The sequence below is a fragment of the Lampris incognitus genome, chromosome 3 (genome assembly GCF_029633865.1).
Source record: "Lampris incognitus isolate fLamInc1 chromosome 3, fLamInc1.hap2, whole genome shotgun sequence".
NCBI classification, from domain to species: Eukaryota; Metazoa; Chordata; class Actinopteri; order Lampriformes; family Lampridae; genus Lampris; species Lampris incognitus.
Window position 1 is genome coordinate 93,471,640 of NC_079213.1, and position 24,773 is coordinate 93,496,412.

Sequence of the window (24,773 nt, forward strand, 5' to 3'; positions counted from 1 at the left end):
TCGCTTTCTTAACGGGTTGCTGGATGGCGGTCGGAGACGGCGGGCAGCGTTGGAAATAGGAAGCGTCCGTGAAATAAGCCCCCACGGCAGAGCCGCACTTGCATGGGTCGAACTGCAGTGTACGGTAGTGCGCCCGGTCCTGTCGGCCGGTCCTTACTGAAGTAGCGCCCGTTTTCCTATGTCACTTGTCAAAACGGCGCGGCGGCGGCCAGCCGGGACACGTTGACTACTGACGAGCAGAGGAAGAAGCGGCCGACTGATCCACCGGATTATTTTCAAATCCAACCTTTCGTACGGGTCCGTACGTGTCTTTTGCTGCTGCACCCGAAAGGCTCTCGGTGATGCCTTTTTTGAGATCTGGTAGGAATTTAGCGGTCTAATTTATGAAACGCCAAAAAGAGAGGTTATGTAAGGCGCATGGGAGAGATGAGACCATTCAACATAGCGGCACCATCATCCAACGTGTTGTACTGTACTTTTATGGCACATCGCTAGGGCCATTTTCTGCTTGACGGAAACAGGGGGTGCCTCGTTGAATTAATTTCTTCATGTGTGAGGGCGATATTGTCCCCGTTGCGTTACAATATAGATGCTCATTCAGCTGAGCTATAGCTCGGAAAGCGCCGCCGATGCCGGTCCATTCAGCATTGTGTGCGTGTGATTTAGCTAGCCGGCTAACGGGGAAGCACCGCCAGTGAAAAGGCTGCGTGCGTAGCAGGATGATGAACAAATCCTAACCGGCTATTGATGGTTCAGATCCGCTGTCAATACGCTATTCAATAAATTAACCATCGAGGTGATAAGAAACGCATCACCATTAATATAAACCGGTGTATTTGGTTGGATGTGATGGGCCTGCGATCAATCATAAAATACCCCATGCGCCAAGAATGGGCCCGTGTCCTAATTTAGAAAACAAAGAATTAGGTTACTTGAGAGGCGTCCATAAACTTGTCTTCGCGTTTTTAAGGTTTGCGACCAAGCTAGTCTGGAGAGATTAGAGACACCGCCTGGACTTGATGCCCTTTGTGCACACCTTTAACCAGCATCCCTGAATCGGATTTTTTATTTTTATTTTTTTTGTTTTTGTTGTGCAATTTTCCCGTTTGTGCGTGCGTGCGTGCGTGTGTGCGTGCGTGCGTGTGTGCGTGTGTGTGTGTGTGTGTGTAACGTCGCGCCACGATGGACAGTCGTAGCGGGGATGACAGCATGGGTGGCGGGGGGCCGGTGGATGTGGAGCCCATGCCGGGCTACGTGGAGCTCATCAGCCGAGCCTCAGTCGTCATGCTGGGCGCCTTGAGAGAGTGCAGAGCGTGCGGCGCGGAGCTCTCCAGTCGGACTCTGCTGGATAACGCATACATTACCTGGACAGAGATAGTCCTCTTCTTCTTTTGCGCCTTCCTGTGGACGCAGATACGGCGGGGACTAACGGAATGTCTGTTCAGGGTAAGTGTGTGCATGCGGGATGCTTGCAATCACACACACACACACACACACACACACACACACACAAAGGCAATGCTGATAACTGACCCCCCCCCCATTTCCCCCAGTAGCCCACAGTTCTGTCACTGTGGTCTCTGCTGTTGGCACATTTTCAATGATCTGATGTTAAAGGCAAATGGAGACTTTTGATATCGCCATTGCAGCCTAATTCAATAAGATATTCCCTGACTTTCACTATGTGGAACGAGGGAAAGGTATCAGCATCACCGCTCAAAGAAGATGGACATTTACACGAGTGCAGCCAAGGCTGAGTCGGGTTAACGCCCCCCCCTCCCCAAAAAAAATGAAAGGTCCACAATGTCCAACCAAAGCCTTTTTAATGAAAGCAAACAGCAGTTACCTTAGGACCAAAATAAACAATCATAGTTACCACCATATGACGTTCGCAGGTAGAAATATTCTTTATTTGGCAAACTATCAACTAAATTATGAGGTTAAGCATACAGTAAGCATATTTGTGGCCATAGTAGGTCAAAGGCAGGCTTGCACAAGGCATCCTGTGCTAGGAATAAAAACGTCCACTTTTGGGGGGGGGGGATCCACCCCTTTTAGTTAGCTGACTAAAGCCCTGTTTTAGGATATTAAATAGGAGGGAAAGCTTTAAAACATGACTGGGATCTCTCCATTGGAGACACCTGATAGAATCACAATGAGTGTGTATAAGTGTGCATTTCTATTGTATAAAACAGCCTGCAAGAACGTGTGTGCCTGTGAACATGTGTTGTGTGTGTGTGTGTGTGTGTGTGTGCGCGTGTGCGTGCGCCTCACATGGTAACCAAGATTAGACCTGATAGTTGGTTCAAGCTAACTGATTGAGTCACGAGGAGTGGAACTACAAACCCTTCACCCCCTGGTCAGATGGGTTCATCACTCTGTTAGTTAGAAAACATTAACCTTTCCCATAATCTACCTATAGCACAGCTGTGAGATGACACTGAGCAAATGCTGAAGAGGCCCTGCACACGACAGTTTTTCCCACGGGGTCCTGGGTTATTTGTGGTGGGGGCAGGCTGGAGTACGGTATGGCACTGTGCACATATATAACACAATAAACACTTCTATTTTACTGCTTTGGGACACCCCACATACACAGACATACGCCACTCTTTTTCAGTTTTGTTTGTTGTTTTTTTTTAGATTACTTGTGGGGATGGTAGGCCAGGATGGGAAATACATGCTACATAGTCAATACCTTTATATATTTGTGGAAGGCAGTCACAAATGAGCTGATATAGGTTAAATGGTGTATACATGCACATGTTCAAGCATAAATACATACTCACATACATATCCTTGGATATGTAATATTCAAATTCTCGTGGTTTCCCCCTCTTAGATTGCACCATCATTCAATTAGGGCAGCATGAGTGTAATGTGACGATAAGCCCTTTTTATTCACCACAGATTTTGACAGATATCCAATATTCTAAACTAATATTTATGGACGCTAAAACCACAATGCATGATTATGCACCAAAGGCTGATTATGCACGACTGCAAAAAAGAACATCCAGAGTATTTTGCTCAATATATTGGGATCACGAGTATTAGTCTTGGTTTCAGGATATAAAATTACTTTGTTGTACATTTACATCTGATCACAAAATTATTCACTTTACTCTTCGACATCTTTTTTCCCCCAAAAACGCTGCATGTGGGCCTTCTCTCTTTTTTGCCACCCACCCATTACTGCTTACTCCTTTGGTTTCTGTCGCATGGGTGCAAGTCATGCCCTCAAAGGTCAGGTGTAAAGGAAGTGCTTGATTTAACACACAGGGACTTTCGGATACATTAAAAATATAATTTCAACTTGTTAATATTGAAAAATGACTCAATTAGTTGTGGAAACATAAAATTCAGATACACATCCATCCAGCCATTATCCAAACCACTTATCCTACCAAGGGTCGTGGAGATGCTGGAGCCTATCCCAGCAGTTATTGGGTGGCAGGTGGGGAGACACCTTGGACAAGCTGCCAGACCATCACAGGGCCAACACACACGCACACATTCACATCTAGGGACAATTTAGCATGGCTGATTCACCTGACCTACATGTCTTAGGACTGTGGGAGGAAACCCACGGAGACACGGACAGAACATGCAAACAAGGACGACTTGGGACTACCCGCAAGGTTGGACTTCCTCGGGGCTTGAACCCAGGACCTTCTTGCTGTGAGGTGACCACGCTAACCACTATACAACCGTGCCATCAAAAAGAAGTTTTTTTAAATGAAAAAAAAAACAGAAATAATAAAAAATACATAAAGATAGGTGAAGCTTTTGTAGGGAAAATGAAATCCAGTCCAGTCGCATTTTTGATACAGTATGCATGCCAAGCAGTGTAGCCCACCAACAGCCTGAATATCCATCCATCCATCCATTATCCAAACTGCTTATCCTGCTCTCAGGATCATGGGGATGCTGGATCCTATCCCAGCAGTCATTGGGCGGTAGGTGGGGAAACACCCTGGACAGGCCGCCAGGCCATCACAGGGCCGAGAGAGACACACACACACACACACACACACACACACACACACACACACACACACACACACACACACACACACCTAGCGGCAATTTAGCACAGCCGATTCACCTGACCTACATGTCTTTGGCTGGGAAGAAACCGGAGCACCTGGAGGAACCCCACACAGACATGGGGAGAACATGTAAACTCCACACAGGGGACGACCCCCAAGGTTGGACTACCCTGGGGCTCGAACCAGAACCTTCTTGCTGTGAGGCGACTTCGCTAACCCCTGCGCCACCGTGCCGCCCAGCCTGAATATATTTCATAATAATGCTAATAATAATACATTTTATTTGTGGGTGCCTTTCAGAGCACTCAATTACACCTTACAAAACACAGTTAAAAAACAAGCAGCACTGTATCAGACAGCATAAAATCAAAACAAAGCAGGGTAGACAATAAAAAGTTAATACAACAGACAAGTATAAAACCATCATCTGCACAAAACTCAAATGAAGTGTGGATCAGACTGAATATGCCAGTTTGAAAAGGTGCATTTTAAAATGGGATTTGAAGATTGAAAGAGTTATTTAATCCAACAGTACATAGATTGTCAGTGGATAATATTGTAACGTGCATGGATAAGTAGACACGTTGGTCCTTGGCTAATGGGTCAGACCCTTTAGTCAACTGGTTAATGTTGTCGCTTGCGGAGTGAGAGATGCAGGTTTGTGTCCCGGCTGTGGCGGTTCCCGCGGCTGCCCCCCGAATTCGTTACAATATGGATAAACTTTTATTAAATTGAACTTAAACGCATATCATACTGCAACCTATGAGACAATACACTCACTAGCAGTACTGCTATATATATATATATATATATAGTATATATATATGTAAACTACTAATAAGACACGTTAGCCCCTAACTAACGGGTCTGACCCTTTAGTCGAGCGGTTAGTGATGTCGCCTTGTGGTGCAGTACACCCCGTATCGAATCCCGCACCGGGCAAGAAAATAACCGGTTACACACACACGTAAAATACCCATTACAGTATGTCAAACAAACCATCAGCAAGAAGGGAGCAGAAGAGGGTTAAAAAAACTTAGCCGCCTATAGCCTTGGATTAATCATAACGGCAGAGTACTTATTCTGACCTTTTAATATGGCATGTTTTCTGTTTACATGTTAAGTTCGTGCTCTCTCAACCCTCTTGCTCAACTGAATCAGATAAATTCTGCATTCGCTCATTTCTCTTTCCATTTTCAGATACACAATTTCCAGATACACAATTATTTGCAATTACTTGTCCAGCTCTATATGCACCATAATGCAATTTTGCCGCTCTAAAAATAGTGCCATATATCACATGTATTACATATGATTATGTCTGAGCGTTACTCTAAACAATAGGAAGGGGGGTCTTCATAAAATTGCCCAAAAAGTTGTACTTTATATCTTCTAGAATTAAGTCGAGTACCAAAGAAACATGCAGTATAAGATTGTTATGCACTACACATGTAAACTATTACAACCAGATAGTTTTATTTTTCAATCTGTCGTGCGTGAACAAAGACTGCAAACAGTGAGTAAGTCGATGACTGTTCCACTTGCCATTCTCTATTGAATGCAGTCATAGCACAGAGATGAATGACTGCCAAGGTTGCAGCTGGCGTTACCTGGCTGGCATTGCTCACATATCTCACCCGTCTCTTACCTGGAATATGAAGTATGAGAGGAGGCTTGTCTCAATAGTGTGTGTGTGTGTGTCTGTGTCTGTGTGTGTCTGTGTGTGTGTGTTAGTAAGAGAGTGGGTTTAAGACCTATGTGTAGGCGTACCAAAGAGGCAATGTGCAGCAGCATCACGTGGCAGTCACTGCTGGAGTTAAGAGCCGCAGGTTGCTGCTAAAAAAAAAGGGGGGGGGGAGCAACATCAATACAGTTGTATTATATTGATTGCACATTACAATTGTGCTGCTGTATCAGACAAAGGCCATCTTCTGTTCCACAAAAGTTATTTGCCTGGGGAATTTACAGTGTAGGCTCTTTAATTGCAAGGGTCTAATTTCTACTCCAGCCATGGGATGAGGTTGCAGGTTTTGGACCCCATACCGATTCTAAAATAAATACATATTTAACAGTGAGACATTTGTTTCAGTGCCCTTCTCTGTTGAATGAATGTGTATCTCATTTTGATGTTGTTAGCTATGTTCTGTAATTATTTTTACATGGTTTTTATGACTTAATTTTCATAGGTTTACATGTCAGAATACAGCCGCACTCTTCTGCAAAACAGTCCTTGTGGAAGACAGGAGGAGGCTGAGATCCTAGTGTAAACATCAGGCATTTTAAAAGCTGCCTTTTTGTTCCTTAAAAGGTGCCATGTGTTATATTTCAGCTTTCCTGGAGCATAATTTGACCAGTAAATATCAGCAAGAGTTGCTGAATGGTACCAATTCAAACAGCTAAACAACTCATAACCGTAAAGCTTTAGTCCGGTGTCTGAGCATGACAGAGGTTTGAAGGCTGTGGTAGGAAATACATGTGTTTCTCTTCCTCTGTCCCCTCTGCCCTGACACTTCAATACTGAATCTGAGCTTGCAGGTTATAAACCTGTGGCCAAGACTTGGTAACTGTAACAGAAGAGTCAACACGTTTCATTTGATCTTTAAGATGTAGTTCGTGGGGCGTCCGGGTAGCATAGCGGTCTGTTCCGTTGCCTACCAACACGAGGATGCTGGTTCGAATCCCCATGTTACCTCCGGCTTGGTCGGGTGTCCTTACAGACACAATTGGCCATGTCTGCGGGAGGGAAGCCAGATGTGGGTATGTGTCTTGGTCGCTGCACTAGCGCCTCCTCTGGCTGGTCGGGGCACCTGTTCAGGGGGGAGGAGGAACTGGGGGGAATAGCGTGATCCTCCCATGTGCTACATCCCCCTGGTGAAACTCCTCACTGTCAGGTGAAAAGATGTGGCTGGTGACTCCACATGTGTCAGAGGAGGTATGTGGTAGTCTGCAGCCCTCCGCGGATTGGCACAGGGTGGAGCAGCAACCGGGATGGCTCGGAAGAGTGGAGTAATTGGCCAGATACAATTGGGGAGAAAAAGGGGAGGAAATCCACACAAAAAAAGATGTAATTTGCTAAAATCCCTTCCCAGAAGCCAAATAAACACCATAATCATTTAGCAGCGACAACAACTATACATGAATAAAAATTATGAATAATCTTATGCACATTATTTTAAAGCGTTTTATTTCTAAAGTGGCATCAAATCAGTTCAGTCATACCAGTTATTTTGACCTTTTACTATCTGTTCGTGAAAGATAGCAACATTTCAGAATGTAGAATACAAAGAAAAGAAAAGGTTTCTCTTCAGATTAAATGGACATGCTAAATGGGGAGTCAGAGTTTCAACAAACTTCAAGGCCGTGCTATGAGAGATTGGCTCCAGGCCCAAATTTCCCATTTGGCTTAGCCATCCCTACTACCTGCACACTGTTGTTGGTGCCAAAAGTCCAATGCTCTCTATGCACTTGAATCAAACGCTCTCCCTTCAGATGGCCACAATGTGGCCTCTGGCGTGTTATTTAGCCATCAGCACGGGTGGGGGAGGATTGCTTCTATGCAGCAGACGCTTGGATGATGTCATAATAGTATACTGCATGTAGCTCATGGCCTGATGCATGAAAGCAGATGTGAACAGAGAATGCAAAGAATGGGGCCTTTTTTTTAACACATACAACCATGTCCCTGTGTGGATGTGAATCACTGACCCTATGGAAGGAATTGTATTGGCTAGTAGACAGGCTGTTAATGTCAAAGGTGTTGTTCCACCCTTTGGAGTGTTGCACCATCATAAAGGATAGATTGGGTATCTGACTACCGGGATGCAGGAAAACACAATCATCATAGCTTCGCTTTTGCAGTGGAAAGGCTGAGCTGTCCTAGGAGTGTTTATAAGTGATGTCAAACACAATCATGAGTACATAAACTTTGTTGTGCTCATATTCAATGGGGACACAGACATTAGTTCTTAAATCAGTGATGCAGGCAGGACCCACGATGCAAGCTAACCTGTAAGAATAATCCAGATGTGTTGGTGAGATGTGGATTTGATCACCTCCTAACAGAACCCCACCAATGAGCTTTGCCAGCGACGTGTGAAGGGGAGAGAAAAAGCAGTCGGTTTGAGAGTTTGATCACAGGACACTGATATAATGGGATGTGAAGCTGAAACAAAGAGTTGATTCACCCTGACAACCTGTGGAAAAAAGGTTTGGTCAAAGGAGCTGTGTACTCTATAGAGTTTCCATATCCCTCATCAGTGTTTAACCTCTCTCCTACATACTGTCTTTGGAAGCTGTATTCTTCTGCTCCCACAACCACGTTGGCATGTAATCAGTCATCATACAGCAGTCCTGCTCTGTCTAGAAGCATTTAGGCTTGATGTTTTTGTAGAGTTTAACAAATTGTCAGCTGCTTTTGCTGTTTGGTAAAAACTTCAGCTTACTCTTGTTACTTTACTACAAGGCCAGGTAGTGAAGTTATGGATTTTACTCTATTGTCACAACAGTTGGTGGGTGGTCTGTAACAGAGTTTGCCCCCCCTTTTTTTCTCCCCAATTGTACCTGGCCAATTACCCAGCTCTCTGAGCCACCCTGGTCTCTGCTCCACCCCCTCTGCTGATCCCGGGAGGGCAGCAGACTTACCGCATGCCTCCTCCGATACATGTGGAGTCGCCAGCCGCTTCTTTTCACCTGACAGTGAGGAGTTTCACCAGGGGGACGTAGCATGTGGGAGGATCACGCTATCCCCCCCGCCTCCCCCAAACAGGCGCCCCAACTGACCAGAGGAGGCCCTAGTGCAGCGACCAGGACACATACCCACATCCGGCTTCCCACCCACAGACCCGGTCAGTTTTGTCTGTAGGGACGCCCGACCAAGCCGGAGGTAACATGGGGATTCGAACTGGCGATCCCCGTGTTGGTCGGCAACAGAATAGACCACTATGCTACCTGGACGCTCTCTAACAGAGTTTTAAAGGGCAGAAGTTGGCTTTATAAAGTGTCACCCACTCTTAGACATGGCTGTTCTCAGATGTACAGCTTCCAAGTATCAGAACATTTCGGGGGACACAGTTCATCATGCTGTGTCCTGTGGTTGCCATGCTCTGTTAGCGACACCATCCAGTCCCTATGTCATTTGTCACGTTATACTGTTAGAAAATAGTTTACCATGGTAGATGACACATTACACGCCTGCTCATTGTCAAAGGCCTATATGCTAAAGTTGTGCACTAGATACTGTAATTCCGATTGTGAAATGTAAAAGCATACATTAATGGCAATCTAGTTGGTAAACTTATTAAGGACAACTTAAAAAGAGTGAATAGGCTGGGATTCAGTGTCTTGCTGTGTCCTGTCCAGCTGTGCTTCGGTTTGCATCGTTCGTCATGAGACGAGGACTTTGGTTATGGTTTGGAAGGGCTTTTCCGCCTCCACGCAGCTGCCCAAAGAGAGCGTGGAAGTAATGTCTTGATGGATGCTCAGTAATCCAGGTAAGAAAATCAAAGAAGGTTGAATCAGTTCATCTGGATACAACGTTTCTTGACAGATATGTTTTATCACTCAACTAAGTGACATCTTCAGTCTAAACTGACTGCAGGTGTCCCCACCCTTATAAATAATACAGTCACATAACGACCGAAACCAACGACCAGTGTCATATGCAAATTCAATGGCCATGTATACTATTCACAGAGGATTAGGGAATGTTGGCAATCACAGCATTGTAAAATGGTGACCGATATACTCTTAGGCCCCACCTCCTCGGTTAAGGGATGGTCACTCCCTCTTAACATAGATAGCCTCTTTGACTCCCCGTTCAAACCAGCATTCCTCCCTAGCAAGGAAGTGCACATCCTCATACTTGAAAGAGAGGCCACTGGACTGTAGATGGGTGTAGACTGCGGAGTCCTGACCTGACATGTTAGCTCTCATGTGTTGTGCCATCCTCTTTGCCAGCGTCTGTGCAGTTTCCCCAGTGTATAAGTAATTCTTGGTTTGGGCCTCTTTTTGCTTTTGTTTTTGAGAAATGTTACTCTATTTTGACACCTTGCTGGGGGTCATCACCCTCTATCTCACCTGACATTCACATTTTGACATTTTTGAACAACTCACTGCAGTTACTGTAAACCTTGAACTTGAATATCAAGTTTCACTGCTTGTGGGCTCCTGTACGGACCCCGAGTGATTCCACTGATAGCCCTGTCAGGGGAGGTTGATGAGCTGGAAAGTGAACTGCGATCCATTGAGCGGCTCATTAAGGATCTCCTCCAATAGCACACGGAGCTGTGTTCCCGGCTAACATGTCTCAAGCCTGCAGCTAGCTAACGGCCCTTGGCCTTGGATGCAGAACTACTCCTGCTGATGTCCCTGGCCTGACTTCACCTTGTCCCCCCTTCCTGGCTGTCTGTAATTAAGGGTTGCAAAAGGCTGCCTTCCCCTCTACGACCCGTTCGGTATTGGCGCCCACTCACTTACTTTTTCCCCTCCTCTGGCTGAGCTTCCCCCAGAGCCTGTCCTCTGCCCTATCCCACCCTCTGCTCCCGAAGCAGACCGTGTGCAGTCTGCCATCAGAAAATGCTCCGCACCAGCCAGTTTCACCTTGTCCATGGACTCACCATCCCCTTCATTGGGCCCCCTGGGTACATACTACATCTCCGTTTGTCACTCCTGCAGTTGGAGCTGACAACCTGTTCCACTCGATGCCAGCTCCCGTGACTTCTTCTCCTTCACCACAGCCACCTGCTACTATCTTAGTGCTTCCCCCCACGCAAGCATTAGAACTGGTAATCAATCACTAAGCTCACCTGCACTAATTTCAGCCCTCCTTGACATCCATCCCTCTGTCCACGCTGTGATAGTGCACGCTGGCACTAATGACGTCATGTCCAGGCAATCCATTAAGCTGCATTATGAACTTGAATCTCTAGCCTCCACAGTTGAAAGCCTGGGGAGGAGGTGTGTCCTGTCTGGTTCCACGCCCATTATGACCAAGAGCGCTGAACATTTTAGTAGTCTTGTTAGTCTGTACCTGTGGGTGCAAAATTTTACTACTGCAACTGGATTTGGTTTTATTAGTCATTTTGATTCCATCTGAACCAACTGGGACCTGTTTAAATAAGATGGGTTCATCCAAACAGGAAAGGAACAGGAAAATTGAGTTCTATTTTTTTTTTAATTGTACTGCTTTTAGCCTTAATTGATGGCTTCCCAGGAAGACCCTCCCCAGCATCCTGGCTCAGTATTTCATAGCCCTGTCCCAGACAGTGGGGGTCCTGCTGGTGCTGGTTTTGTTTCAGTTTTTGTTTCTTTCACTAAATCATTCATTCCTGTTAGGATCACTGAAAGGCTGTGTGCAATACCAAAATCTACTCACAGTCCACACAGAAAACAGTGTCATCCCAGTTAAAACCACTTTTTAATCCCTGCTGTTAAATCAGCTCAATTCTGTTTACTCAATGTAAACTCCCTTGCCAATAAGTCTTTTATCTGCTAGGATTTTATCATGTCCAACAATATTGATTTTTTTTTATCATCAGAGTCTTGGCTTAATCCTGATGAATGTGCCCCTCTCATTGAGTCATCCCCCCAAAAGATTTACTTTTCCATCATCCAAAAATTACAGGGCAGTTGGGTGGCCTTGTAATAATACACAGAGATTTTAGTTGCTCTCCAGTCTCGCTTGGCTGTTTTTCCACCTTTGGGAGTCTTAGTTGTATTTCAAAGAATAACCTGCCCATTTATGTTTTAATCTACTGACCCCATAAACTTACTCCTGGTTTTATTCAGGAGTTTTCAGACCTTTTATCAGTCATTATGTTACAGTATGACAGATTTCTTGTTCTTGTTGATTTTAGTGCCCATGTTTATTGCCCTTCTTCCTCTTCTTTTATTTCTGATTTTATCAAGCATTTAGATTCTTTTAATTTGACCCAATATGTGAAGCAGCCCAGCCATGACAAAGGGCACACATTTAACCTTGTGCTCTCCCATGTTCTCTGTCTGGTTGATGTAAACTTGGTTGATTTTGCCATCTCTGATCACAATGCAGTGCTCTTCCAGGTTCCACTCCTCTCTCCTGACCCCAAATCCCCCTCACTGATTTGCTCCCAGCCCTAAATTCACTCTCTGTTCCTCGCTTCTGTCAAGCTTTTACTGCCTCAAACACATTTTTTAATACCAGTGAACAACATGGCCTCAGCGTAGAGGAGCTTGTCAGTGTTTTTAACGGCTCTTGCACGAATATTTTAGATTCGGTAGCTTCAGTCAGATATAAAAAGCTGAAGCCTTCTTCTCTGCGATGGGTGAATGAAGAAATAAGGACTTTAAAGAGACAATGCAGGGGAGCAGAGCGGAAATGGAAAAAGGATAAATACAGTGTCTTCCTTGCTTCTCTAAAAGATCTAATGTCCACTTATCAGTGCACAATCAAAGAAGCAAGCAACACCTTTTTTTCAAAACTGATAGCTAAATAGGGTCCTAATCCCAGAATCCTTTTTAAAATCATAAATTCTGTGATTGGCCCCCTGCCTAGCCAGCCATTGAATCCTTCCCAGAGAGATGTGAAGAATTACTTAATTACTTTTATAACAAAATAGTGGCGATTCAGCAGCACTTTAATACTGAAGTCATAGAGCTTGATGTTGACTCCTGCCCACCTTCAACATTAACCCAGCTTAGTGAAATCTCTCTGTCAACCCTGGAACGCACTGTTGTATTTTGATAGTCATCCACCTGCCCTTCTGACAGCATTCCCACTTGGTTTTTAAATGCTGTATTTCAGACGGTTGGTCCAGATATTTTAGACATTATTAACTGCTCTGTTTACTGGTATTCTCCCCTCCAATTGTAAACATACCACAGTTTACTCCTAAAGTAGCCCTCTAGGTCCCTCTGTTTTAAGCAATTTTAGACCCATCTTCATTAAAGATTTTAGAAAAAATTTGTCTCCACCCAACTGACTCCATTTATGAATAACAATCAAATCTTTGAAAAATTTCAATCTGGTTTCTGCTCCCTACACAGCACTGAGACTGCTCTGGTAAAGGTCACCAATGACTTACTGCTTGCAGCTGACACTGGCCTGTACTCCTTTTTAATTCTCCTTGACCTCAGCTCAGCCTTTGATACATCCATCCATCCATCCATCATCCAAACCGCTTATCCTTCTCTCAAGGTCGCGGGGGATGCTGGAGCCTATCCCAGCAGTCATTGGGCTGCAGACGGGGCGACACCCTGGACAGGCCGCCAGGCCATCACAAGCCCCCCCCCCCACACACACACACACATTCACACCTAGGGACAATTTAGTACAGCCAATTCACTTGACCTACATGTCTTTGTGGACCACAATGTCTTAATCAGCTGTCTAAAGAACTATGTTGGCATCAGTGATGTGGCTCTGAATTGGTTAATATGCTATCTGTCGAACAGGTCCTTCTCTCTTGGAGATGCCTCCCCTTCATATGCTCCTCTATTTTGTGGGGTCCCCCAGGGATCTATTTTGGGTCTCCTCTTATTTTCCATATACATGCTACCCCTGGGGCAAATCGTGAGTAGACATGACCTCGATTTCCATTGCTACAAAGATGACACCCAGTTGTATATCCCAAAAAAGCCTGGTACCATGGATGCATCCTGTATTACGTCCTGCCTTGCTGAAATGAAAAATTGGATGTCCAAAAATGTCCTGTAGTTGAATGACTCCAAGTCAGAGGTAAATATAACTACCCCCTGTGGCCTCAGCACTAGCAGCATTAACAATCTGTCCTTGGCACCCGGGTGGCGGAATGGTTATGGCACATGCCACATAACCACAACATCCCTGGTTCGATTCCAGCCAGGGAGCTTTGTTGCATGTCATACCCATTTCTTTCTCCCCTTGTTTCCTGTCTACCACTTTACTGTCTGCTATCCAATAAAAGGCAAATGCCAAAAAAACAAAAAAAAATCTTTCCTGTAGTCTGGGTGGCTTATCTAATAATGTTCGAAATTAGATCCGCAACATAGGTGTTATTGTCCTTTGATGCTCAAACGATAAAAGTCGCACAGTCCTGCTTCGCAACTGAGACAGCTAACCAAGATTAGGTCATTCCTTTCCTCTGTAGACTTAGAAAGAGTCATCCATGCTTTTATCCCTTCCAGACTTGACTATTGCAGTGCACTTTATTCTGGTATCAGCAGGCGAAACATACAAAGACTGCAGTTGATACAAAATGCTGCTTCCAGGCTTTTAACACATATTAAGAGAAGCAACCACATTACACCTACACCAATCCTTCCTGCCCTTCACTGGTTACCTGTCAATTTCAGAATTGACTTTAAAATTTTACTGCTTGTTTTTAAAGCCTTGAATGGTCTGGCTCCTGCTTATATCTGTGATCTGCTAACTCCTTATGAGCCAGATCGCAGTTTGAGATCCTCCAGCAGGGCCCGACTAATTGTTCCAAAATCTTGACAAGTCAAGGGTTTGCTGTTCGGGTCCTTCAACTATGGAACTCCCTGCCTGGAGATCTCAGGCAGGCAAACTCAGTATAATCCTTTAAATCTCTTCTTAAGACTCACTTTTATTTCTTGCTTTTTCTTAACTGATGGTGTTTGTTGTAATTATTTAAATTATTGTATCTTGTTTATATCTTAAGTTTTGCATTTTATTTACTTTTATCTGTTTTTATTTTAAAGCACTTGTAACTTTGTTTTTGAAAGGTGCTATATAAAGTTATTATTATCCATCCAACCATTCATTATCCAAACTGCTTATCTTGTTCTCAGGGTCACGGGGATGCTGGAGCCTATCCCAGCAGTCACTGGGCAGCAGGCAGGGAGACACTCTGGACAGGCCGCCAGGCCATCACAGGGCCTATGCAGACTATGTAGACTATGCAGGGACTTCTTATTCCAATTCCACATGATAACTATGTTTTTGAAGACAATATAACAGTATACACATACTTCTGTGTAAATATGTAGTTACAAGCAGGTAAAAAGTATACATTCAATGAAAGGGAAAACCTTCAATAAAGTCCATGAAAGGACTCCAGGTCAAAGCGAAATTTTTGTGGGTTTTACATATTTTATATCGGAGCTTTTCTAAAGGTAGAAAGGACAGCACCTCCCTTAACCACGTATTATTATTATACTTTTTTTTAATTTATTTAGGTTCCAGCATCCCCGTGACCCTGAGAACAGGATAAGCGGTTTTGATAATGGATGGATGGATAATAATTAATTAATTAATTATTAATTATTATTGTTATTATTATTACATGTGTGAATATTAGGCTGTCACTTCAGCTTGTATGAAATGACTGGTTGGTGTTGCTCAGAGAAAAGAGAATATGAAGATAAAGGAAGATGAAGTGGGGGGAGGGCTGAGGAAGTGAGTAGAGAGGTTTCATAAAGAGGAAGAGTTTGGAATTAGAAAGCGGGGAAGGAGAGAACCACAGGGATAAAGAAAAGAAATATGGAAAGTCAACAAAAGAGAGAGGCAGAGGAAGAACAGGAAGGAAGGAAGAAGAGAAGTGTGTAGAGAGGACATGTCTGTGGCCAAGCTTTGATACTCGGAGTCGCTGCTGGTTCAGCATGCAGAAGCCGTCATTAATAGACTCAATACTGCCCTAGTGCATGGCCTGCCTGGCTGCACAAACGCACAAACACACCTAAGTATACAAAGATTCAGTTGGCTAGCATGGATTTACATGCAAGCAGCGATGCATCCACTTATACAGTTGAGCAGAAGGGTGTACATACTTACATGAATAGTACACCGGAAGAGACACTGAATAACCCACACACTCTGACAGTCTCAGAAAACAGTCTGCTGTCTACTTTCACATCCAGAAATGCCTTAGTAGGTATTCTATGCAGACGGATAGAAACCTTGTGCACGTGCACACACATACACATGCACACACACACACACATACTTGCACACACATATACTAGCATTCTCTAGCCTATCAGTGCAGAAAAACGCAGCATGCAGTGGTCAAACCCTCTCAGCAGCAGTTCCTCTAATAAATTACACTCCCTTATAAATTCCTCCAGTCAGTCGAAAATGCACACACAAAGTCCAAACACATATTCTCTCTCTCTCGCTCTCTCAAACACACACACACACACAGTGTCCCTTAAAGGGCAGAGCTTTGTGTTTGCCAGCTCTCTCCCTGTTGCAGAGTTTATCTTCCTGAGTAGGCATCTCTCGAGCAGCCTCGCTGTCGTTCAAAGTGTTAGAGCAGCCTGAGGTTTGACAGGCTCCATAACCTCAAATCCATGATCACGTTACACCATCTCCTTGCTGGGTATTGTGCATTAGAACCACAAAGAGAAACTTGATCCTGGTTTAGCGGTTGGGCAAAGTGCTCACCGTTCAGTGAAAAGTGCTTGCTTACCTGAAACTTCCTTGTAATTTTGACAGTGATTGTAAAGAACTTTTCTAGACACGTGTGGTTGTCTGATTTCCTTCCTCCTCTCCCTTAATCTCAACTCAACTCATCTCCTCTCCTCTCCTCTCCTCTCCGCTCCTCTCGTTATCGAAGGCTGAGAAATCGGCTTCCTCGTTAAATGGCTCACTGACCAACAGTTACTACAGCACCTGACACAGTTTTATCGACTGTTTTTTTGGCGTGTCATATATTATGTATGCCAAGTCTTCTTGGTTTTTAACAAGGCCGTCACTCAGTCTGCCTGCACTATCTGCAGCACATCTCCACACCACCAACCTCTGAGTCTCCATCTCTCTGGTTCTCACTCCAGCCCCCTCTGCATGCTTCCACTGCATAACGAACCGCGCTCATTAGTCAGTACTTCAGGTAAACAGGTGGGACAGAAGGCCTGAAAGTGTCTCAGAAATGTCTTTGTCGTCATGATTTAAGACAGCCTCACAAACAAAACAATCACCTCCCCAACATTTGTCATCAAAACGGGACGCGTACGTCACTTTATGCGACTGGCTGTTTTTTCACGTGTGGTTTGTGGAACTCAATTTCATGCCCTGGAACAAAGTACGATGAGCCCACCGCAGCATCCACGGTCAAATCAAAGCCATCCATTGACCTGCTGTGGGTCAATGGATGGCTCTCCTAAAGGAGGAGAAGGGAAGAACTCGACTGTCCAGTCCTCCCCATCTAAAAGAGGAGAATGAATCAGACCCAAAGCAGCCATTTCATTGCAGTTGGGGGAAACCACCGGTTAAAATCCAGGGTCATGAATCAGCTCTGTTTGCTCAACTGTGACAGTCAGTTGCTCTCCTCTGGTCAGCTGGAATGTGTTGTGTAGCCTTGACCGCCACAGAGCTGCCGGGGTTATCCTCCTTACCCTCCCCCCCACACACACCCCTACCACCCCATCCTTCTCTCTGGTTCTGTTCTTTCCCTCCCACTCAATGCTTTTTGTCTCTGTCACTCTCCGGCCCTCAAACCCTCCGCCTCTTATTTCCTCCTGAGAGACACACACTGGTCATCCATTCAGCAGACTGAAACATGCTGTGGTTGTCAGACTTGGCAGCTGGCTCTCCTCTAACAAGGCTGCTCTTTATGAAAAAAATGGAAGAGAGAGAGAGAGAGAGAGAGAGAGAGAGAGAGAGAGAGAGAGAGAGAGAGAGAGAGAGAGAGAGAGAGAGAGAGAGAGAGAGAGAGAGAGAGAGAGAGAGAGAGAGAGAGGATGGCCCCCAGGGAAATGAAAGTCCATTGTGTCTCTGTCTTGACTTCATATTTTGTGTGCTAGAAAGGCTGAGTTCAAGTTTGTGCCTGCATGTCTTTGTGTGTGTGTGTGTGTGTGTGTGTGTGTGTGTGTGTGTGTGTGTGTGTGTGTGTGTGTGTGTGTGTGTGTGCTTAATTTCAGTGTGGGTACGCGTGTGCAGCTTTGCAGACATATGTGTGCTTGAGTGTGTGTGCGCCATTGAAATTGGCAAGCTGTTGATGAATTGAATACTCACTTTCACTTGGGTTGTGGGCAGGAACTCAGAAACATTTTGTTGGAGGGCAGTTCAGCTCCCCGCCCCCTCACTTATCTCCGCCTTTCTCCTGTCATTAAGTAGATGACGCTAGTATACCCTCACAGGCTAAACACTCGTAAAGAGTCATTACATTTTTCTGTAATCGTCCCCCACTGGTGCTTCAGTTAACCCCGCTTCCCCTCTATCGCTTCCTCTCTTCCGAAAAATACAACTCCTCACTCTCTCTCTCTCCTGCCCTGCTCCCATATGTCTCTCCTTCCCTTTCTGTTTTTTTCACCCCGTTCGTCTTGGGTAGGCTGGCAACATAGCAAGTCAGAGCAGAGCATCTGGAGAGACAAGGGGGTTAACAACATCTGGCAGCGATTACAGAAGTTGTTCAAGCAACACGGTTGTAGCCAAGGTATTACTCAGACGACGTAGACCACACACTCACTTTAATCTCATTTTAACCTCCGTCACCATGCCCGCCTCCAGCATCACACCGTTCTTTACCCAACCGAAAAGCAGGACACACTCTTAAGTGACAAAAGGATGCACTGTGCAGTTTCTTTCCGGTGGGGGGGGGGGGGTCTCTAAAGTTTAAATGCGTTCATCGAGGCTTGAAACTGAAAACAAAACAGAAAGTATAACGCTGTAAGTCGATGGTATCAAACAGTTAGCGCCAGAGGTGGACGTTTGGAAAGTACTGTGTAAAAAAACAGAACAAAACGGATGTTGTGTGCTGGACGGAAACGCTCGTCAAGTGTTGCAAATGCAACGAGATAAGTTTCTTGTTCAAAAACAAAAACAAACCTGTAGCTGTTTTTGCTACTTTCGTTCCAAGGCTGTAATGAGGCCACTGTATGGAGTTATGTTCGCCAGTGGTGAACGTACCAAATGTGCAGATAAGGCCTGCAACAGTTGAGGGTCCCCAGGCCGCATGCACGGACCGCTCTTTATCTCATGTTTTTTTTTCTCTCTTGTTGTGCACAGTAGTTGAGTTTGTATTGTGCAGCACAACTTGCATTGAATTTGAACTATACAGTACAGTGGGAATTTTGTTTGAAATGTAAAGCAGCTGAATTAAATAGGCGAGAAAGGGTAGGGAAAAAAAGTATACTTCCTCCTACTCCTTTTCCAACATGTAACAAATAATCTGATGCGTACTGAGATTTGTTCGCCGAGTGTGATGTGTGGATTTGTTGATCGCTTCAGATTATTGGCAGTGGCTTATCTGTATGTTATCTCCTGTTTATTTACCTGTTCGAAATAAATCATTATCATCATCATCAACACTATCGTATCAAAGATCTCGAGCCACTGTGTCTACGATACGGTATGTTCAAAAATGTGCCCGTGCGTAATTATGGACATGCGTACTACTACGCAGCAGATGAGATGATTTCACACAGCAAGAAGCGCCTATGACGTAAGTATAACTGTTTTTTTTAAAGCAATGTTACACTCAAGGGTGTTTTACCGTCATTTCTGACACATCAGCGATGCATACTGTAGCGAATTCGGGGGACAGTCCGGGAACCGTCGCCACAGCCGGGACACGTACCCATATCTCTCACTCCGCAAGCGACAACGTTAACCAGTCGACTAAATGGTCCGACCCGTCAGTCAAGGACCAACATGTCTACTTATCCATGCACGTTACAATACAGAACTCTGCGCAGGCGCCTCGGTCCTGACCGCATCACTGTCCTGCCAATAATGACGGCAAAGCACACCCTCGAGTGTAATATTACGATTATACAACGGCTACCAACAAAATGAAAGATATGATCAAAATGTATTCATATCGTGGGGAAATTTGCTCTAAAAAAACCATTTTGCTAGCGTTATCTCCGTTTCTCTGGAAATACATGGGGTGTGACTGTGACTAATACCTGAAAACAATCAGTCATGTCTGTAGACTCCTATGTAATGAAATCTACTTTACGACTCCCGCAAGTAGGCCAAGCCTTAGTAACGACCGAGGAACAGATTTCTCGTCCCTGTTGAGTCAGCCAGCCAATTTGAGCTAATGCTTTGGATCGTGGGATTTCCCAAACTGAATAAATACCACACATTTGAACACAAAACTGCCATGCTAGCTCAATCTCGCAGTAACTAAGATATCTGCAGGGGGGGGGATAAAATTCCATGAGCAGATAGCCACTACGCCGCGAAGTTCAAATGCATTTTGAGCTGGCGGCTTGTTCAGGATGTCTCCCCGCCTGCTACTCAGACTGCTGGGATAGTGTCCGACATCCCCGCGACCCTGAGTAAGGATAAGCGGTTAGTTCTAATCAATGGCGGAGTAATATTTATAGTGATGAGGCAGTTTTCATTTGAGCACGGCTAGGTGTGCTGTCGTGCTGATTTGAGCACATTCTAAATGTCTAGTCGACCACAGATTGCTTGGTGGAAGTACCTGTTGTATAATTGTAAACTACTAATAAGACACGTTAGTCCCTAGCTAACGAGTTTGACCCTTTCGCCGAGCGGTTCGTGACGTCGCCTTGTGGTGTAGTACACCCCGTATCGAATCCCGCACCGGACAAGAAAATAACCGGTTACACAATAATTATTATTTATTTGACTAATAATCAACACACTTGTGTTTTGTGTTTACAAGGCCTATGCGCAGACGGGAACAATGTTGTCTATGTGCGGGTGCGCTGTCACCGATTACGTTTTCATCTGTTATGCTGCTCCGACACCAGATTTTGTTAAGCAGGCTTGTTAAGCAGGCCCTCACGCCTCTGGGCGCACGCGCTTCCGATGGCCTCACGGTCTCACCATCCAACTTCTGACACCAATGTAGCGAATTCAAGGGCAGCCGGGAAGGGAACCCGGGTCGCGACTGCCCTAACCAGTCAACTAAAGGGTCCGACCCGTTAGCCAAGGGCTAGCGAGTCTACTCATCAGTGGTCGTTACAACACGTTAAATAAGGTCATTTTGTAAATCGAAGGTACGCGGACCCATCTAGCTGAAACCAGCACTGTGCCAGTCAGGTTTTGGAGCCCACCCAGTCATTGAATACCAATATCATTGAACCCTCCCACCTGCATAATTTGGCCGTGTAAAACATGGTTATCTCAAACTGTGCAGAAAATGCAGAAATGAGCACCGTTTAGGACCGTTCTATATTGTAGCGAATTCAGGGGACAACGCAACCACAGCAACTGCCGCGGCCGGGAGTCGAACCCGTATCGCCTGCACCGCAGGAGACATCGCTAACCGCTAGACTAAAGGATCAGATTCGCCAACTAGCGGCGAGCGTGTCTTATAATCCATGCACGTTACAATATGAAAGCACTTGCTAATGGAAATGCCATTGAAGGGGTTTCTTTTGTGCTCAGAACCGCTCTACCTTGCTATGGAAAAGCACCAATACTCCTCCGGCCTTCTCTTTAATAATAATAATAATACATTTTATTTGTGGACACCTTTCAGAGCACTCAAGAACACCTTACAGAACACAGTAAAAAACAAGCAGCACTGTATCAGACAGCATACAATCAAAACAAAGCAGGGTAGACAATAAAAAGTTAATACAACAGATAAGTATAAAATCAACATCTGCACAAAACTCAATGAAGCGTGGATCAGACTGAATATGCCAGTTTGAAAAGGTATGTTTTGGGATGGGATTTGAAGGTTGAAAGAGAGTCAGTGTTGCGAATTTCTTGTGGGAGAGAGTTCCATAGGCGGGGGGCAGAACGACTGAAGGCTCTAGTCCCCATGGTAGTCAAGCGGGCCGATAGTGTAGTGAGTTGGAGAGCAGAAGAGGATCGGAGAGTGCGGGAGAGTGTGTGGATAAGAAGGAGTTCGGAAAGATATGAAGGAGCTAAGTTATTAAGGGCCTTAAAGGTGAGGAGCAGGATCTTGAAGTCAATACGGTATTTTACAGGGAGCCAATGGAGTTTCTGAAGAACAGGAGTGATATGATCTATGGAAGGAGTTCTGGTAATGATACGGGCAGCTGAATTCTGGACCAATTGAAGCTTATGAAGACACTTGAGGGGAAGACCAAAGGGGATAGAATTACAGTAGTCAATACGGGATGTAACCAGGGTGTGAGTGAGTATGGCTGTACTTTTAGGTGTAAGGGATGGCCAAAGACGATTAATATTGTGCAGGTGGAAGTATGCAGACCGAGTAACATTGTTGATGTGGGCTTCAAAAGATAATAGGATGGCACCCAGACTCTTAACCTGAGGCAATGGGGGAACTATAGAATTGTCAATAGTAAGAGAAAAACTATCAGTTTTGGCCAAAGTAGATTTAGTGCCAACTAGGAAGACCTCAGTTTTATCACTATTACGTTTGAGGAAGTGGTATGAAACCAGGATTTAATTTCTTGGAAGCAGTCAGAAAGGGAAGTGGGCGGAAGAGTGGAGGTAGGTTTGGTGGATAGATAAAGTTGGGTGTCATCCGCGCTGCAGTGAAATTGAATGCCAAATTTCTGGGAAAAGTGGCCAAGAGGTAGTAGGTAAATAATAAATAGGAGTGTTCCCAATACAGAGCCCTGGGGAACACCGGTAGTAACAGGAAAGGACTGAGATCTCAAATTTTTAAGTTGGATAAAATGAGTGCGGCCAGAGAGATATGATCTAAACCAGTCAAGGGGGTTGCCAGTTATTCCAATGGAAGCTAATCTTTCTAGGAGGATGTTGTGTGAGATGATATCAAAGGCTGCACTCAGATCAAGGAGAACAAGTATGGTTAAGAGCTCAGAGTCAGCTGCCATCAAAAGATCATTAGTGATTTTCACCAAGGCTGTCTCTGTACTGTGCGTGAAGCGAAAACCAGACTGGAATTGTTCAAACAGATTGTTGTTAGTCAAGTGAGCATGTACCTGAGATGTGGCTGTTCTTTCAAGTGTTTTAGAAAGAAATGGTAAATTTGAGATTGGGCGAAAATTATTCAAATTGTTGGGGTCTGCACCAGGTTTCTGTAGTATTGGAGTTACTGCAGCTTTTTTGAGAGCTGAGGGAGCACGACCAGACGTAAATGATGTCAGTTATTAAAGAGGATAGAGAAGGTAGACAGGCTTTTACTAAATGAGTAGGAAGGGGGTCTAACTGACAGGTAGATGATTTGGATTTGCGAATAAGACCAGATATTTCTGCAACAGTTGGGAGTTTAAAACTAGATAGTGAAGAAGAGAGGAGAACATAGAAGGGTGAATAAGATGAACTGTATGCAGTATTGTTTGACGAGATCAATTGCTGATGAATATTTTCAATTTAATATTGTGATAATACTGCGACTTCTGGGACAGACAGTGGCTACCTTCCTATGAGAAGACTTTGTAACACTGGGTGCTAAGGTGGAGTTGCACAAAGTTTTGGATAGTTGTAGATAAGTTTCATGACAAAAGAAATTTGCACCCTGCTTTCGCTTTACCTATATTGTGAAAATATGCATGTAAAATGTCAAATAAAAAAGGCTTTCTCTGTTATCAACTCCATTAAATTAATTTTAGTTTCTCCTCTCTGTTTTGATAAAGTACATTTTATGTCTAATTTCTGCTTCCTTTTTGGGCCTGTCCCTCCTTCATTCTTATTGGTTGGTGGAAGTGACAGTGACGACTTGTGCGCTTCAGCATTTAAACTCTGAAAAGAAGGCAGGTCCCCTGTATCGGGTCAAGAACGTTAAAGCTGCGACCTGTACATAAAAAAAGAAAGAAAAAATACAGGAAGCGTGTTTTACAGGTTTCTGGTGTACACACAGCCTATGTCTACTGAATGCAAATTCACCAAGTCCTAACTTACTTGGACTCAGTAAAGATAGTTTTTGTCAGCTGTGACACTGTGTGTCCCTGTTTTATTGGTTTGTTTGTGGAAGAGGCAGACCTTATTGTGGAAATTGAAAGTATGAGAGGTACACAAATGCAAGACATGAAACTCACACTGAAATGATAATCCTATCTATGTTGCTAGGTATTTTGATCTTCCTCACTAGTCTTGATGCTTAGATAGAGTTATTTTATTGCACTTTTCACATTTTACGTCACACATTGACACCGGGCATTCGAAAGGAAGTAAAGTAAAAAAGTATCATTTACAAGTTTCTGTGCTTTTATTTACAAAAATCCAAAGTCACATTAGACAGTTAAACACAATAAACTGTCTAGCCTTACTTGAAATCCCTGTGCGGAGCTAACATTGCACCGCATGTCTGTCCACGCTTCTGGCTAGCTGTCCAGTTCAAGTGTTCAACTTAGAACCGTATCCTAATCCCAACCTTAATCGGCTGAAGTTTAATGGGGGATTCCTCATCTCATACACAGGGCTCTAGATAGAAGTATTACCCAGCATCCTGTGCTAAGATTGAACGCCACACAGAGGATTTAGTTAATTGGGAAAGACACATACACACACACACACACACACACACACACACACTCTTTAAAGTGTGTAAAGTTCTTTGCTCATCTGTGGTGTCATGTGGCCTAATAAGCGTTGTAATGCTACTAGGCCACTGATTGCCTAGCTAAGTGTGTGTGTGTGTGTGTGTGTGTGTGTGTGTGTGTGTGTGTGTCCCCAACTAGGTTTAGAGTACCTTTGGCTGTGGCTGGATAATTAGTGTGAACTCATAAACGATTATCTTCATCTCCCATCTCCTCCTTTGAGTGCTTTCAAATACAGTGAAACACACGTGCACACACACACACACACAGTTACCCCTCCTTCTCTCTGATGACATAGTTGCTTGCTGCATTATGAATGGCAGCCATATGCCTCTCCACTGACAGATTGGAGAGAGAGCAGCTTGTGTGAATAGTTGAACA

General features: G+C 44.5%; 1 protein-coding gene across 1 annotated transcript in view; it reads left to right on the forward strand.

Annotated features, from left to right (window-relative positions):
- Positions 1–30: 30 nt before the first annotated feature.
- The window catches only part of cers1 (ceramide synthase 1), a 48,066-nt gene continuing 23,323 nt past the window's right edge, over positions 31–24,773 (forward strand). Inside the window, exon 1 of the mRNA XM_056277792.1 lies at positions 31–1,446. Within this exon, the coding sequence (XP_056133767.1) occupies positions 1,183–1,446 (264 nt within the window). The 5' untranslated portion in view covers positions 31–1,182. The remainder of the gene's footprint in view (positions 1,447–24,773) is intronic.